At 61.9% G+C, this 16,597-nt stretch overlaps 1 protein-coding gene across 5 annotated transcripts in view; it reads left to right on the plus strand.

Moving 5' to 3' along the window:
• The first annotated feature begins 10,118 nt into the window (after positions 1–10,118).
• The window catches only part of MICALL2 (MICAL like 2), a 28,240-nt gene continuing 21,761 nt past the window's right edge, over positions 10,119–16,597 (plus strand). For 2 of the 5 annotated variants that reach the window (XM_073012883.1, XM_073012884.1), the window contains exon 1: positions 10,119–10,489. In XM_073012883.1, the coding sequence (XP_072868984.1) occupies positions 10,347–10,489 (143 nt within the window). In that variant the 5' untranslated portion in view covers positions 10,119–10,346. Of the gene's footprint in view, positions 10,490–13,538; positions 14,684–16,597 lie in introns of those variants that run through there. The other 3 variants (XM_008018880.3, XM_008018881.3, XM_008018882.3) reach the window with 3 other exon arrangements.

Consider the following 16,597-nt stretch of genomic DNA (forward strand, 5'->3'; position numbering starts at 1 on the left):
CCCTGTGGGAGCTGAGTGGGGGTCCCATTCCGGAAGAGTCTGAGTAGCCGGCGATGCTGCTCGTCCTGCCTTTCCCAGCACCCGCTCACAGGGGAGGGTCTGGGAGGGGCCCAGTGCATGCGGGGTGGAGCTTGGCGTGGGGCCCGTTTGCTGGCCCGGTTGGGGTTAGAGCTGCCCACCCCTCTGTCCTCACCGTAGTGGGGTCTTCCCAGCACATAGATGGGACCCGTGCTCTCCCGGTTTCCTATGAGTGCCCCCAGGTCAGCCCCGCCCCGGCCGCCCTCTGCCTGGGCCACTGTGGCTGAGAAGCGGACCCAGGCCCTCCTGCAAGCCCAGGTAGCTGGAGGCCTCAAGGTTCTAGTGATGCCGTGGCCTTGGGGGATGCCCCGCGACAGCACCCAGCACGGGGGCAGCCGGGCTCCAGGCCCACAGCCTCCCAGCCCAGCCCGTGGCCTGCACACCTGCACCACCCGCCCAGGCCCCTGCGCCCTCCTGCGCACCCTCCCCGGACTCTCCAGGCTGCAGAGGTCCAGGGACCAGGTCCCCGGTAGGATGAGCCAGTGCCGGGTCTAACACCAGACGTGCCTGTCTGCAGCTGGCTCCTGTGGCTCCAGGGGACTGGGAGGCTGCTCTGGGAGTGACTGGGAGGCCTATGGGCCACCGAGCAGCCTCCATCCCAGCTGTGCGGGGCCGTCCTCCCCCACCCTTGCCCTTAGTGCCTTGCCTTCAGGCCCCTGGTGGCAGCACCTCTGCCCTGGGTCCGAGTGTGTGTTAGGGTTAGGGACAGGGACAGCAGTGAGGAGCGCCCAGCACAGGCCTGGGTGTGGGATGAGGCCCTTTCTGCTCTGCTGCTGGCTCTCCTACCTTTGCACAGATGAGGAGCAGGGCCGAGATTTGAGCCTTAGGGCCCTGGAGCCATGGGCTGCCCCGGGGTGGGACCTGGGAGGCCCAGAGGCCCTAGGGCTGGGCTGAGCGGAAGCAGGGCCCGAGGTTTGTGCGGCGGGCAGGCCCGGGAGGCTCAGCAGATGTAGGGCAGGGATTTGGATGCCTCCCCGGCCCCGGGGGTGGGGTGTGGATGTAGGGAGGCCTCCTCACAGGGGGTGGGTGTGTGCAGGCTGTGCGGGCTCAGGGGTCAAGGTCAGGGCCCGTGTCCACCCAAGTCTTAGAGGACAGAAGCATGTTACAGCTTGGTGGGGACATGACCCAGTCTCATCTGAGACCGAGTGAGGACGGGCCCACTCAGTCCGCCGGCCCCCAGTGCCTGCTGTATGCCCCACACCCAAACCCCAGCCTCCTGAGGGCCAGGCTGTCTCTCCCAGTCCTGGATGTGGGGCCTTTGCCAGTCCACACCTTCGGGATCCCAACCCCTCTCCCCAGGTGCAGCACCTGAGCCACGGCACCGCGTCCCCTCCAGCCAGGAGCCACCCCTTCCTGACGCTACACCCCCTATGGGCTCCCGAGGCACCTTCTCAAGGCTGGCTTCCCGCACCCCACAGTCCGGAGCCTCCTGCATCCCGCCAGCCTCTGGTCCTCTGCTCTCCTGACGTCACTCCAGCCAGGCTGTGGGGTGGGGGTCCTTCCAGCCAAGGCCTGCCTGCCTCAGGGTCTGATCAGAGAGGGAGAGTGGAGTCCGAGCTCTGTGGGCTCAGAACCCAGTGTCTGAGTTGAGGACAGGGAAAGGGAAGGACGCTGCTGCCAGGCTTGGAAGCCAGTGTGTGTGTCCCAGCTGGGTGCAAGCCTGGGCCCTTCACAGGGGTGCCTGTGTCTGGCTCAGAGCAGCCTGTGACAGGTGGAGCCCCAGGACATTGGCTGGGGTCATGGGCCAGGCATGGGGAAGGGGAATGGGGAGGGCACTGAGGGCGGGGCCCTGATCCTGGGGCCTGGGACCCTCTCTGGGCCTCTTGCTGCCTGGGCCTGTGTTCACTCCCACCCAGAAGGCAGCGGAGGTTAAGCTAAGCAGAGGCATCTGGGGGAAGTAGCTGGCCTGGCAGGTGGCAAGGGCTCAGGCTAGGGGTATCGGCTCTGGTGTGTGTGCTGACTGGGATGTGCCAGGCGTGCCCGAGTTCCCACCCACCCCAGGGTGCTGACCCCAGGGCTCAGGGACTTGGTCGCTCAAAATTGTAGCACCCGTGGGGCAAACTTAGCCCCCACCTGGCCAAGTGCTTCCATAATCTCTAGAGGGTGGCCTGGGCCTGTCCCCACCATAGAGGGAACCCCAGGGGGCATGTCTGGCCTTGGCTGCTGGGGTGGACCCCAGGTCCTGTGTCCCAGAGGTGAGAGGCTTCTGTGATCTGTGCTGGGGAAGATGGGGAAGACGGCTGGGAGGGAAACCTGACCGCTGCTGGACAGAGAAATGAGTAGATTGGAATCTGTGCCTGCAGCAGGCGCCTGGCAGAGGCCGTGTGAGCAGAAGTGTGGGTGTTGGAATGATGGTGCCGACCCCAGGGTGGACAGGGGGCTGCGGAAGCCCTGGGTCAGGCCGTGATCCACGCTTGGCCTCTCTCTCCCTCTGGTTCCCCAAGTTCCTCACCACGGCCACTGGGCCCAGGGACCTCGGGAACCAGCCATGCGGGGCACCCAGTAGGACTCTTGCGCTGCTGGGTGGCTGCGGGCAGGTCCCAGGCCGTCTGTTCTGGAACAGTAGAGGATCTGGGATCAGCACCTTCCCACGTGGCTGTGACTGAGCCCCTCGCCCTGGGTCACCACTGGAGCCGAGATGGCCCCAGGACTCAGAGAGTGCGGCCCGGACCCCACAGGTCCCTTCCAGGAGCATGTCCGAGCCAGGCCAGGCAGGGTGCCAGCCCCTCCCGGTGGTTCCTGGCAGTCCTGGGCTCGCTCCTCCAGGTGGGGATGGGGCGGGGCCAGGGGATGCCATAGTGACAAGCTCACCTGCTTCTTCAGCCTCAAAACAAGTGCTTCTGGATTTCAGTTTCAGCTGTGGCTGGGGATGGACCCTGACCTTCAAACAGGCCAGACGGTGGTGGCCACAGGGCTGAGTGTGGGCACCTGGAGCCTGAGCGCCCTCGGCAGCAAGAGTGCAGGTCTCCCCATGAGGTGTCTCCCCCATTCACCCTGGGAGGCCCAGACAGTGGCCCAAGGTTACGTGGCAGGTAGGGTGCCGGGCAGGAGCTGCTTGGGGGACCTGGGCCTCCCCCAGCTCCCTTCCTCAGAGCAACTCAGACCCCTGACCCAATTAGGCCCAGGCCTAGCCAGCGGTTGGGGTCATTCCAGCTGCTTCAGAAGAGGGGGGTGTGACTGAGGCCTCCCCCAGGGACAGTGGCCCCTCCTGGGAGGTGGCCTGTAGGAAGCTGAGGAGCACGGGCAGGCAGAACTAGACATCCCGGTTCTTTCCAAACCCCCTCACTGGGCCAGGCCCAAAAGGACACCCCATGCCAGGCCCTGCTGGGCTCACCGGGGACCCAGGGTTGGACCCCAGTAGGCCTGTGCCAGGGTGTGGTGGGCACCCTCTCTCTGCCCGGGGGTTAGGAAGGGCTCTTGGGGGAAGGTGGCATGGCGGGTGGGTCTGGAGCGGTGGGGAGGAGTTGGGCCCATCCACTTGCAGTGGGGCACAGGGCTCTGGCTGACCACCAGCAGGGCAGGTGGAGGGGAGGGGCCGGCACCCATAGCCCTTTTTTACTCACTGGTGCCCTCCTGCTATGGAGCCAGGCCTGGAGAGGCCTGTAAGCCTCGGGACACAGGGGGCAGGCCTGGCACACAGGGCTCCTTGGGCGCTCATCCCTCATCCCGTAGTAGGGAGACGGGGGCCCTGGGAGGGGAGGGAGCCGGGAGGTGGCCATGCGCCGTCCCTAAGATGGAAAACGCAGGGGCCTGGTGAGGGCAGCACTGACCACAGTACTCTGCACACCAGGCCACTGGTGGCGCCCCAGCTGTGGGGGACACAGGGTCCTTGGGGACACAGGGCCCGGGGCCTCCAGAGCTGGGGTATGGTGGACGGGCTGCTGCATCCCAAACACCCTTTAGGCCTCTTTCATCCCCAGTCAGCATTCCAGCCAGGACCCTGGAGGCCCTGTCCACAGAGTCCAGTCGCGTGGGCCATAGCCTGTGGCTGCAGGCCCGGGCAGGTGGGTGACACAAGGCAGGACCGACCCCAGGGTTCTGACGCCTGCTCCCTACTCGCTGACTGTGGCCTTGGACAAATTGCTGCCCCTCTCTGAGCTTGAGTCCTTACCTGTGAAATGGGCATCAAGGTCATGCCTGAGACCGGGTGTGTCGGCTCATGCCTGTAATCCTAGCACTTGGGGAGGCCGAGGTGGGCAGATCAGCTGAAGTCAGGAGTTCAAGACCAGCCTGGCCAACATGGCAAAACCCCGTCTCTACTAAAAATGCAAAAATTAGCCAGGCATGGTGGTGTGTGCCTGTAATCCCAGCTACTCGGATGCTGACGTGGGAGAATCGCTTGAACCCGGGAGGCGGAGGCCGCAGTGAGTTGAGATCACCGAGATAGCGCCACTGCACTCCAGCCTGGGTGAAAGAACAAGACTTCGTCTCAGAAAATAAAAACAAGGCTGGGCACGGTGGCTCATCTGTAATCCCAGCACTTTGAGAGACTGAGGCAGGTGGATCACCTGAGGTCAGGAGTTTGAGACCAGCATGGCCAACATAGTGAAACCCCATCTCTACTAAAAATACAAAAATGAACTGGGCGTGGTGGTGCATGTCTGTAATACTAGCTACTTGGGAGGCTGAGGCAGGAGAATCCCTTGAAACCCGGGAGGCAGAGGTCGCGATGAGCCAAGATCATGCCACTGCACTCCAGCCTGGGCAACAGAGTGAGTCTCCGTCTCAAAAAAATAAAAACAAAAAACTGCCTGAGACTCGGGGGCAGTGAACAACCTGTGTGACACAGCAGGTGCCGAGGACCAGGCATCTGTGCTGTTCTCTCTCCTCTGAACAGAGAGGTGCCATGATCCAGCCAAGGACACACAGCACTTAGAGGCAGGCTGGCTTCTCTGCCCCGGTCCTGCCACCCAGCAACACCCGTCAGCCCCCGTGCAAGCCCTGTGCTCCTCGAAGGTGGCAGGGCGGGGCTGGGCCCTGGTACAAGGGATTCCTATAAATGGCGTGGAAAGGATTAATAATGTATTTATAACACATCGTGGTGGTAGTCGAAAATGATCTATAAATGTGCAGTAAATGTTTTATAATGTTTTTGTAACCCGTTATAAATGATAAATGGCAGACCATAGATGCCGGATCAAATATTTATAACGCATTGTGCACGGCGTCGGGCTGCTACAGTTCAGGAAAGCCATTAATAATAGAGTGGATGGAAATGCACGAGTTACCGACATGCCCAGCAAAGCCATTTATAATGAAACGTAGAGTTTGGCTGTGGGAAGCAGCCCAGTGGCCCCGGCCGCAGCACCGGCCAGGCTCTCCTGGAGACTGGGGAAGGAGCGGCGTCGTGAATTATTTGTAAGGTGTTCAGACGAGAATGTATATTCCCCATAGCACACCATATAAATATGCTATTAATATACCCAAGGTGGCATGCATTATTCATGGAGCCTAATTAATTAATGGGCGGCCCCTTAAAATGGGGTGTCACAGCTTCCCGCTCCCTGTCCTGCCGGGGGCCGTAGGGATGCCGTTTTGGTTGACGGCAGCCTCGGGGGTGGGGAAGAGGGCAACGTCCCTTCCACGCTCTGCAGTGGGGCCGACGTGGTCCCCCACGACCGTCCGCAGGGGTCCTGTGGGCAAGTCAGTTTGGGAACCACTGTGCAGTGTGGCCGGGGGAGAGGAGGTGCAGATCAGGCGATGAAGGCTCTGAGAAGTCCCGCGGGAAACGCCCCTCAGCCAGGACACCTCCCTTGGTTCTTTCTCTCACGCCCTCTGCATTCCCGAACCGCCCCGCCTCCCGGACTCGAGGAGCCAGTTCCGTTCCAGCTTGGCCCAGCAGCCTTGGTCAGGTGACGTTCAGGGTTGAGTCCACACTGGTGGAGGGAGTCAACCCCTCATAAGCCCGCCCCACCCCTCCAGTTGTGGTGCTTGAGTCCCCACCTCTGCAGCCCCTCCGGACCCAGCAGCCAGTTCGTCCTCTGGGAGCTAAGCTAATGCAAGCCCAGGTGGACATTTTGAACTGAAATGAACGATGCCTCGGGCCGTGTCCTCCCTGGGTCCCCAGCACAGGCCCTGCCACCCTAATGGGCTGCCTCCATGTCTTTGAGGGGGTCAGAACACGTGGAGACTGGAAGTGGGGAAACGGAGGTCGTCTGGTCTGGAAGTCCTGTCCTGGACCAGGGTGGCCACTCAGGCAGGACACCAGCTGGGCCGACCTCCCGGACCTCACCTGGTGTCAGAGTCAGGGCCGCTGCCTGAGACGGCAGGCCGATCAGGGGGCTTTCTCTCCTCCCTCTTCTCTCCTGTCCCCTCCCCTCTCCTCCTCTCCTCTCAGAACCTGTTTATTGAGCTGCAGAATCAATAGAACCACCTATTTTATAGATCATAAACAGGATCTTGTTCTGTCACCCAGGCTGGTGTGCAGTGAGATGATCACAGCTCCCTGCAGCCTCGACCTCTCAGTCTCCATCAATCCTCCTGCCTCAGCCTCCCGGAGAGCTGGGACTATAGGTGTGCACCACCACACCTGACTCATATTTTTGTATTTTTGTTGAGGTGGGGTCTTGCTATTTTGCCCAGGCTGGTCTTGAACTCCTAGCCTCAAGCAAACCTCCCACTTCAGCCTCCCAAAGTGTTGGGATTACTGGCATGATCCCCTGCACCCAGCCCATCTTGGGTTTTAAACCCATAGCCAACCCACACCCATATATGTATGTGTGTACACAAATATACACACATTAATGTTTCTGTCACCGACGCTGGAGTGCACTGGTGTGATCACAGCTCACTGCAGCCTCCTGTTCTCAAGTGATCCTCCCGCCTCAGCCTCCTGAGTAGCTGGGACTACAAGCATGAACCACCACACCTGGCCCAGAGTCAGTTTTTTAGGGGGTGGGGGAAGGGGACAGAGTCTCGCTCTGTCACCCAGGCTGGAGTGCAGTGGTGCGATCTCAACTCACTGCAACCTCCACCTCCCGGATTCAAGCGATTCTCCTGCCTCAGCCGCCCAGGTAGCTGGGACTACAGGCATGTGCCACCACGCCCAGCTAATTTTGTAGTAGAGACGGGGTTTCACCATGTTGGCCAGGCCGGTCTCAAACTCCTGACCTTGGGTGATCCTCCCATCTTAGCCTCCCAAAATGCTGGGATTACAGGCATGAGCCACCACACCTGGCCCAGAGCCACTTTTAAAGGGTGGCTAAGTATCAAATGAGAATGTAGGCATGGAAATTGGTGGGGAAGGTTGGAGTAGGGGCCTGGCTGGGCCCTGCTGCCTGCACCCCTTCCTCCCGCAGCCCCCGCGCCTCCTCCTGGTACCCTGCACCAGCGACACCAGCCTACCTTCAAGTCTTCCTTCCTGCCGCAGGGCCTTTGCAACTCCTGTTCCCTTTGCCCTTTCCCCTTCCTCTCCAACAAAGTGATTCCTACTGAGCCTCCAGGTCTCAGTTCATTCATGGTCCTTCCTAGGGAGATTCTTGCTCTATCTTCTCTCTCTCCTCTCCTCTCTCTTTCTCCCCTTTTTCTGTCTCTCTGTTGGTCTCAGGCTGAGGTCATCATCATTTCTAAAGGGCCCGAAGTCTGGGCCCCTATCTGGGTCCCCGTCCTGGGGTCTGTTGAGCTCACACCGCTCTTACTTGTTCCCCACCCCTGGGTACATGATGCTGCATTTATTGTGTGCCTGGCCATGGGGTAATCCTTGGTGGAAGGGGGCTATAATGTCACTTTGCAGATGAGGAAACTGAGCCCAAGAGAAGGCAGTTTCCCGGTGAGGCTGGAAGGCAGCAGGTTCCCCGGGCAGAGGCTCCGTGTTGGATGGGGGAGGCGTGTGCAGACAGAGTCCACATGGCAGCCCTGGGGAGCACAGATGGGGACCCCGGGAGCCTTCGGTGACTCTGAGGGGCTTCAGGGTGGGGGTCTTGGAGGACGAGGAGGAGGGGCGGGTGCTGGGGGCCAGTGCGGGCGCGAAGCTCTGGGGTCAGTGTGGCAGGGTGCGGCGGGGGAGATGCAGCGTGATAAGCCTGCTGAAGGTCTGATAAGCAACCTGGACTTTATTCGAAGGACAGCCGGGGAGGCTCCTGGCAGGGGAAGGGCTTGGTCAGGCCTTCTAGAAAGATCCCTCGGGCTGCTGGGGAGGGTGGACTGTGGTGGCCAGAGGGGCAGGAGGCAGCCCTGTGGGCAGAGGCTGGGGGACAGGTCTGGATAGGAGGGTGGCAGCCGTGGGCAGTGGGGAGAAGGGGCCATTTGTTTGGGGGTGTCCTGGCTCCTGGCTTCGGGGACCCTGGAGGGACGTGCTGTGTGAGGTGCTGGTGGGAAAACACCACAAATGCTGCCTCCCAGCTCACTGGTGCCAGAGGGGGGCCGTGCAGGATGGGCCACGGGGTGACCAGTGAGATGGCTTTTTAAGCGTGCAGCAGTAAAACTTCACGATGAAAGTGAAACTCAGGCTACCTCCCATGCCACTCCTTGTAAGGGACCTGGGCCCTAGTGCCTCTCCACCCCTGTGTCCCCCATCCCCCACTAACTCCCCCCTCCCACTACCCCACTGCTTCTGCTTCTTGATCTTTCCCTTCTTTTTCAGCTTTTCCGGTTCTCCTAACCGCTGCCCTGGGAGTCAAGAAAACCCGGTGCCAGGACCGGCTCCAGCTGTCCTGGTGCGATATCCATAGGTCAGGGACTGTGGCGGAGCAGTGGTTAGGGCCAGCCACAATCCCAGGCCACAAGAGCTCTCTGCCTAGCAGCTGCTTGCATGCCCCTGGTGACGGGGAGCTCACCACCTACACATAGACCTCACTGACAGGCAGCCAGCCATGCATACTACGGTGTCTCACCAGGGCCCAGCCTCAGAAAGAGCTGGAACAGCACCAGTGCCGTGGATGGGGTTGGAAGACCTCAGTTTCTGCTCCTCCCAAGGGGCACGGAGAAGCTGCCCTGACTCCTTGCCAGGGGCTACTGCGGGAAAACACCTTCCTTCCTGCAGGCCCTGCCCGGACAAGCCCTGGCCCCACAGCCAGCAGGGTAGGGCCCCCTCACATGGCTGGTGTCAGTGATTCCACCCTCGTCCAGTCCTGGCCACAGACAAGGTTCCCCAAGGAGAACGGGGCCAGGGGCCAGTCTGGGATAATTTAAGGCCCCACCAGAGGGACTTTCCTTATTGTGTCACATCTCAGAGTGGAAAATTGGGAACTACCCTGCAGGTCAGCCTGAGGAATCTCCTGCTCCAGGAATAGATCCTGCCCACGGGCCTCCAGAAGGAAAACACAGGCCAGCTGTGCAACTCCGGCTCCATGGCCCCCTTCCTGACCTCAGTTTCTCCTCTGGCAATGCCCAGGCCTCACCTCTGCCTTGCCTGGAACCCCCGCTGGCATGTAGTGGCCTAGAAAGAGAAACCAGATGCGGACGTCGTTTGAAACCCTGACATACAGGGCGCCTCCTGCTCCCGGGGAGGCCGGGCTGCTCAGGGCTGAGGCCCCAGACAGGGCAGGGCTGTTCGAGCCTCAGTGTCCACATTTGTCAACCGGCCTTTCCTGCATCTTCTTCATGGTGGTGGGAGGTGGGGCGGCGAAAAGAAAGAAAATCCCAGGTCTCCGCAGGGGTCCAGAACGCCAGGACCACCAAACAGCCCGCGCCCCTTCCCCGGTTGGAGGTCTGGGCCAGCAGCGGTGGGGCGGGGCTTGGGTAGGGGGTCAGGCGGCGGGAGGCGGGGCCTGTCTGGGGCGGGACCCGGCGGCGTGGGGGCGGGACTTATTAGGAGGCGGGACCTGCCCAAGGCGGGAGCCTGTGCCGGGGCTGGGCGGTGTGGGGACGGGGCCTATCAGGAGGCAAAACCTGGAGGCTGGGGGCGAGGCCGGTCAGGAGTCGGGGACTGCCTGGAGCGGGAGCCTGTGTGGGGGCAGGACCCGGCGGCTGGGGACGGGGCCTGTCGGGAGGCAGGACCTGGCGGGTGGGGGCGGGGCCTGCTGGGAGGTGGGGCCTGCCTGGGCGGGAGCCAATGCCGGGGCCGGGAGGTATAAGGACGGGACCTATCCGGAGGCAGGATTTGGCGGTTGGGGCGGGGCCTACCAGGAGGCGGGTCTGGCGGTGGCTGGGCCGGGCTCGGCTTCTCTCGGGACCGGGCGCTTGTCGCCCTCAGTCCGGCTCAGCTCGGGCTGGGCGCCGCGGGTCTGGCGGTGCGGTAGCGGCCCCAGCGTCACTGGCCGGGCGGGCGCGACACAGCCGCGGGAAGGTGTCGGAGGGCAGTTCCGCCGAGCGGCGGGCGAGCCGCTCACATGGCGGCCATCAGGGCGCTGCAGCAGTGGTGCCGGCAGCAGTGCGAGGGCTACCGCGACGTGAACATCTGCAACATGACCACGTCGTTCCGCGACGGCCTGGCCTTCTGCGCCATCCTGCACCGCCACCGGCCCGACCTCATGTGAGTCCCGCCCGGCGCCCTTTGACCCCTCTGCTGTTCGGCTGCGCCCCGACACGGGCGGGGAAACTGAGGCCCGGGCGGCTGGGGATGGGGAGCCGAGGCATGGGACTGGGCGGAAATGGGCACTGCAGGCACAGCCCACCGTGCGCCCCCCAAGGCTGTCCCCAGTGGCCTCAAGTGTGCCCGGACAGCGAATGCAGCTGGGTTCCCCCGCCCGCCAGCTGAGTCAGCCGTGACTCAGGGCGGCTCCTGGGCCCTGGCTTCAGTCCAGTCCCCCTCTGTGTCCCTGGGAAAGGCGAGCAGAGTTGCCTCGCTGGGCCTTCTGAGGCCCTCATTGCCCTGGGGCCTGGCCACCAGATGGGGTCCCTGGGTTACCCCTCGTGTGGGCACTGCCCCTCCCCCATCCTGTTCAGGCCCCTGGGGGGATGCAGCCAGGGCCACAGTGGGGGAGCGGCCAGTGCAGGGCAGGAAGCCCCCAGACCGCTGGTGCTGCTGCCGGCTGGGCCTCTGAGGCCCCGGGTGATAGGGCCCGAGATGGAGAACAGCCCCCATCTCTGGGAGCAGCAGGAGGTGGCAGGGGATGAGGACTAGGCTGTCTCCCCCCAGGAGGGTCTTGGCGTGTGTAGCTGGGCAGCTGGCCCTGCCCGTTGCTTCATCTTGGCTGGAGCCTGGATCTGCTCTGTCGGTTGTTCACTCAGCAAACGCTCTTTGGCTGAATGACTGGGACCAGGCTTGCTGGGACAGAGATCTGTGCGTGGGGGCAGGGGGACAGAGGCTCAGGAAGGGGGGCCCTCAAAGGCCACCTGCAGCTCAGGCACCTTCTGGGCAAAGCATTCTCCTGGGTGTGTTTTTGGTGGGAAGGTCTCGGGGTTGGGAGGAGCCACAGGCAGCACCTGGGGATGCTGGCCTCTGTCAGGCCCCAGCTGTGCACACCAGAGAACCGAAGCTAAGAGGAGGGATCCTTGCTCAGGTCACACAGCCCCAGCCTGTTGTGCAGATCTGGTGCTCCTCATCTGTGCCTTGGACACTGTCCCGCCAGTCCCACTCTGCAGGAAGCTGGGGTCTTGAGCAACAGCCTCAACCCCTGCCCTGAGGTTGTGACATGCATTTGTGGAGCTGTCGAAGGCCTCCATGTGGCATTTGGGCAGCAGCCTCTCTCCCTTGTCAGGAACGTGCCTCTGTTGCCCTTGCAGGCAGAAGATGCTGGGCGCAGGGTACGTACTTCCACATGGAAAGCCTGACACTGAGCTTAGAAGGAGAGAGCCAGGGACCTGGAGACTGGGAGAAACCTGGAATGGGGAGGAAGGCAGGCAAGACCCCACCCCCGGGGGTTCAGGGTCCTGGGTGAGACTGGCTGGTGGCTGAACCCAGGCATCCAAGCTGGGGCCAGCCTGAAGAGCCTTCAGGGCGGGGAGAGCTGTTGCTGCTGGCTGCTGACCACCAGCTTCATGGATCACTGGTGTTGCCGGAGATTTGGGGCCCTCTGGTCCTGGGGAGCTTCTCTCCACTCCCTGCCGGCTCAGGTGTGCCTGAATGCCGTGCCCAGGGGTGAGCACAGGTGCACGTGTGTGTGCATGCACTGGCACAGTGGGCGCTGTATATTTCCTCAGTGCACTGACAGTTATTGAGCGCCTGCTGTGTACCCAGCACTGAGTCCTGTACCTGTTCCCCTCAGTCTCCAGATGCAGGGAGCAATGTTTTGGTCACAGAGACAGACAGGGAACCGGTAAATGAATAAAAGTGCAGGGTGGCTCCGGAGAGTGCAGAGGCCAGAACAGGAAGGAGGCAGGAGAGAGAGGAGGCCCTCTGCCCCCAGCTCCAGCAGGTGTGCAGTTGCCCAAGCTGTGGCTGACTTGGTTCTTATCTGTCTGTCCCCACTGGACTGTCAGCTGCAGAGGCTGGGGGCTCTGTTTTCTTCACTGCTACATCCCCAGTGCCTGGAGCTGGGCTCGGAAGATACCAGCACATGGTTGGAGCTCTGCAGATAAGGGCCTTTCAGTTGGGGCTTAGTAGGTATGATAGGAGCTTAGTGGGTGCCCATGTGCAGGACAGAGGAGAAGGCCATGTGCCCTTGGAGGCAGAGATCAGAGAGGTGCAGCCACAAGCCAAGGGTGTCCTGGGCTGGAAGAGACAGGAAAGACCTTCCCCGAGAGCCCCCTTAGGCAGCAAGGCCCAGCCCACACCTTGACGTCGGAGTCCGGCCTCCAGAGCCGTGAGAGAACAAATTCCTGGTGTGTTTTTGTTTTTTGTTTTTTGTTTTTTGGTTTTTTTTTTTGAGACAGAGTCTCGCTCTGTCACCCAGGCTGGAGTGCAGTGGCGCAATCTCGGCTCACTGCAAGCTCCGCCTCCCGGGTTCACGCCATTCTCCTGCCTCAGCCTCCCGAGTAGCTGGGACTGCAGGCGCCCGCCACCACGCCCGACTAATTTTTTGTATTTTTAGTAGAGACCGGGTTTCACCGTGTTAGCCAGGATGGTCTCGATCTCCTGACCTCGTGATCCGCCCGCCTCGGCCTCCCAAAGTGCTGGGATGACAGGCGTGAGCCACCGCGCCCGGCAATTCCTGTGTTTTAAGCCCTGGAGTTTGTGGAAATTCGTTATAGCAACAGGAGGAAGCTAGTATAGGCTTCCACAGGTGTTGGGGTGTGGGGGCCTCTGCAGACCCTGGCTGATGGAAAACCAAGAGCGTCATGGGGGTTGGGTGTGCACCAGGGTGTGAGGACACGCACTCGTACAGGTGCCTGGGCCCTTTTCTTTTATTCCAGAGTTGGAGTCTCACTCTGTCGCCCAGGCTGGAGTGCGGTGGCACCATCCTAGCTCACTGCATCCTTGAACACCTGGACTTAAGCCATCCTCCCACCTCAGCCTCCGAGTAGCTGGGGCCATGCCTGGCTAATTTTCTTATTTTTAATTTAATTTTATTTTCTCTATTTGTGTATTTGAGATGGAGTCTCGCTCTGTCGCCCAGGCTGGAGTGCAGTGGTGCGATCTCAGCTCACTTCAACCTCCGCCTCCCAGGTTCAAGCGATCCTCCTGCCTCAGCCTCCCAAGTAGCTGGGGTTACAGGGGTGCACCACCGCACCCGGCCGATTTTCGTATTTTTTGTAGAGACAGGGTTTTGCCCTGTTGGCCAGGCTGGTGTCGAATCCCTGACCTCAAGTGATCCATCTGCCCGCCTCAGCCTCCCAAAGTGCTGGGATTGTGGGTGTGAGCCACTGTGTCTGGCCTATGTCTGACTACTTTCACTCAACATATTGTTTCTTTCTTTTTTTATTGAGATGGGGTCTGGCTATATTGCCCAGGCTGGTCTTGAACTCCTGGCCTCAAGTGATCCTCCTGCCTCAGTCTCCTGAAGTGCTGGGATTACAGGCGTGAGCCCCCACGCCTGGCCCCTGGCTCTTTGGACATGCCTGCTGTACCTTCATCACCCCCATCCCGTGCCCTCAGCCTCTGCTCCCTGCCGTGCCTGTGGGTGAGGTGGTGGCTGGGGTGGGGGTCTCCTCATGCAGCCCTCGGCTGTCCCTCCTGTCTCCAATAGTCTTCAGGAAGGGAGGAAACACAGGTGAAGGACAGGCACAGACCGGCTGTCCTCTCAAGGCAGCGCTGAAGTCAGACTCTGTGTGAGGCCCCGCCCTTGCCACCTCATTCCCCTCCTCTTCCAGTGAAGACCCTTTGATAGCAGAAGGGTGGACGTCCTGTCTCTGTGTCTCTAGCTCTGCCACCAGGAAGGCCTTCCCTTTGTCTGGCCTTAGTCCTTCCTGCTGCACACAGAGTGTGCTTCCGCTTGGCCCTCAGGGGAGAGCAGCTGTGAAGGAACCAGCTCGGGCGCCAGGCCAGCCAGGTGGGGCACCCGGGCTCCTGGTTCTGCCTCTGCCTCACTGACCCCGGATGGAGGGGGCGGGGATCCGGGCGTTCCTGTGTACCACGTCCTGGATCCTTGAGCCATGTGTGACCACACTGGGGAGCCCCACAGGCACACAGCGGTGTCTGAATCTCCGCTTTACAGCCAGGAAACAGGATCGCACAGCCACGCCCACCAGGAGGTGGCAGGGTGGACGGGTCCCCTGCCTGGTCAGCCCGCCTGTGCCCACCTGCCCCGTCTCACCTGCGGCTGTGGGTTCTCTGCAGCCAGGCCTCAGGGTACCTGCCCCCGGGTGCTGTTTCCATGCTGGTGCCACAGGGCGTCCGGGCAGCCAGGTGAGCTCAGAAACCACCCAGAACAAACAACCCCACCTCCCGCCTCGCCTCCCTCAGCCAGTCAGCCTGTCGGGGCTGGAGCGGCTCGGCCATGGGCTGGCTGCTTTCACTCCTGGGCCCAAGCAGGTCTCCAGGCACAGCCCCGGAGCAGATGGGGCAGTGGGTACGGCGTGTCTGGGCTGGGAGGGAGCGGGGCTGGAGAGAGGGCAGGCGTGCGTGGCGCAGGAAGCCATCCAGCAGGCAGGAGAACGTTGCTGGCCTCCGTCTTGGGGGTCGTGGCTGGGGCATTTGTTGGATCTGTGGCCGGGTCTGGGGAGGGTGTTGTGAAGTTGGGTCTCTGCTGCACCCTCAGTTCCAGGGCAGGGTCCCTTGAACTCTCTCCTGGTCCCTGCAGCTCTGGAGGCCAGCTCAGGGCTGGGCCAGGAAGTAGGGCTGGCTGGGGCGGCCACTGTGCGGTGCGTGGAGCCCTCCGGCAGTGACTCCCGAGGGTGGTGGGGCTCCCCGAGACACCACTATTGTTGGGGGCTAGGGGAGAGACTCACGCAGAGGCCCCCACTCAGAAGCTCCCAGGCAGTGTCCTCGCTTCCTGGGCCGGAGCTGAGGGTGGGCTGACCTCCCCTCCCACGCGGGGCTGGGTCAGCAGGAAGCTGCTTGTGGACAGAGGCCTTCTGTTCCTGCCCCAGGGCCTGTAGCCAGACCTCTGCGGCCGCCTCTGGCCGGAACCCTCCAGGACAGGCACAGGAGGGGGCTCCCTGTCCACTTACTGCAGGGGGACCGCCCAGGGCCCCACACTTTCCTTCCAGAGGCCTGGTGTGCAAGGTGGGGGCTCTGTGGCCTCCCCCGCCCCAGTCGTCACCGTCCCCTGCTCACTCCCTCCTCTCCTGAGCTCTGCCTCGCCATGTCCTCACCGTCTCTGAGGTTTGCTCCTTGCCCAAGTCCCCTCTCTGCCGTCCTGACTGTGCCGTCTGGTCCCTGTCTCTCTTGGGCCTCCCTCCACCATCTCGCTGGGGTCTTCGTCTCTGTCTCCACCTCTTGCTGTCCATCTGCCTGCCTCTCCCCACTCCCTCTGCTCCCTTCTCGGTGCTGGATGTGCCTCGGCTGGGGCTCCTTCCCTTCCAAGTCGTGCACCCCGCCCCCGACCCACCCTCCCCACTCCATGGCCGAATCTTGTTCCAGGAAATAAACAGTGTGATGTCGGCCACCCAGGAATTTGGAGGGGGGTATACATTCCCAAGAGCCCCCAGAGGCGCCCGGGCAGAGGCCGTCTGCACTGCAGGGGCTGAAGTTGATGGCTGTGGGTCAGTTAGAGGGGTGGTGGGGGCAGGCGTGGCCGGGCAGGGGCACGCACGGCGAGAGTTGCCCAGGGCGAATCTTGTGACCGACACACAGACTCGGCAAATTCATTTATTCAGCCAGTGTTGAAAGAATAAGTGACGGCCACAGAAATCTCACCAAGCACAGAACAAATGCATCACAAGCATTTATAGGGCACCGACTGTGTGCCTGGCCCCAAGGTGCGTGTCTTGGAGCCGGGCCATGGCATACCTGATTTTAATTCTGAGGCTTCAAATAAGAGATTTAAACCCCGGAGGGTGCCATGTCTCGGGCCATCAACCTGCAGGTTTGCAGCGGTGGCTGGGGCTGTGTCCCAGTTCCGGCCGTCTCACCATGGGCAGCTGGTCACCTGCTGAGTTGGGGGGAAGCTGATGCATTTTTGTCCGGCAAGGCCAGGGGTGTCCGCCTGCTCAAGCTGCCCTCATGAGGTCCCCCAAGTGGGTGGCTTCAACAACAGAAAGTGTCCTCCCGCAGTTCTGCAGGCCAACGTCCCAGATGGAGGTGTGGGCAGGGCTGGGCCCTCCTGGGGGTGGAAGGGAGGACGTGCCCGGCCTCTCTCCTTGGCTGTGGGGTGGCTGT

The sequence above is a fragment of the Chlorocebus sabaeus genome, chromosome 28 (genome assembly GCF_047675955.1).
Source record: "Chlorocebus sabaeus isolate Y175 chromosome 28, mChlSab1.0.hap1, whole genome shotgun sequence".
NCBI lineage: Eukaryota > Metazoa > Chordata > Mammalia > Primates > Cercopithecidae > Chlorocebus > Chlorocebus sabaeus.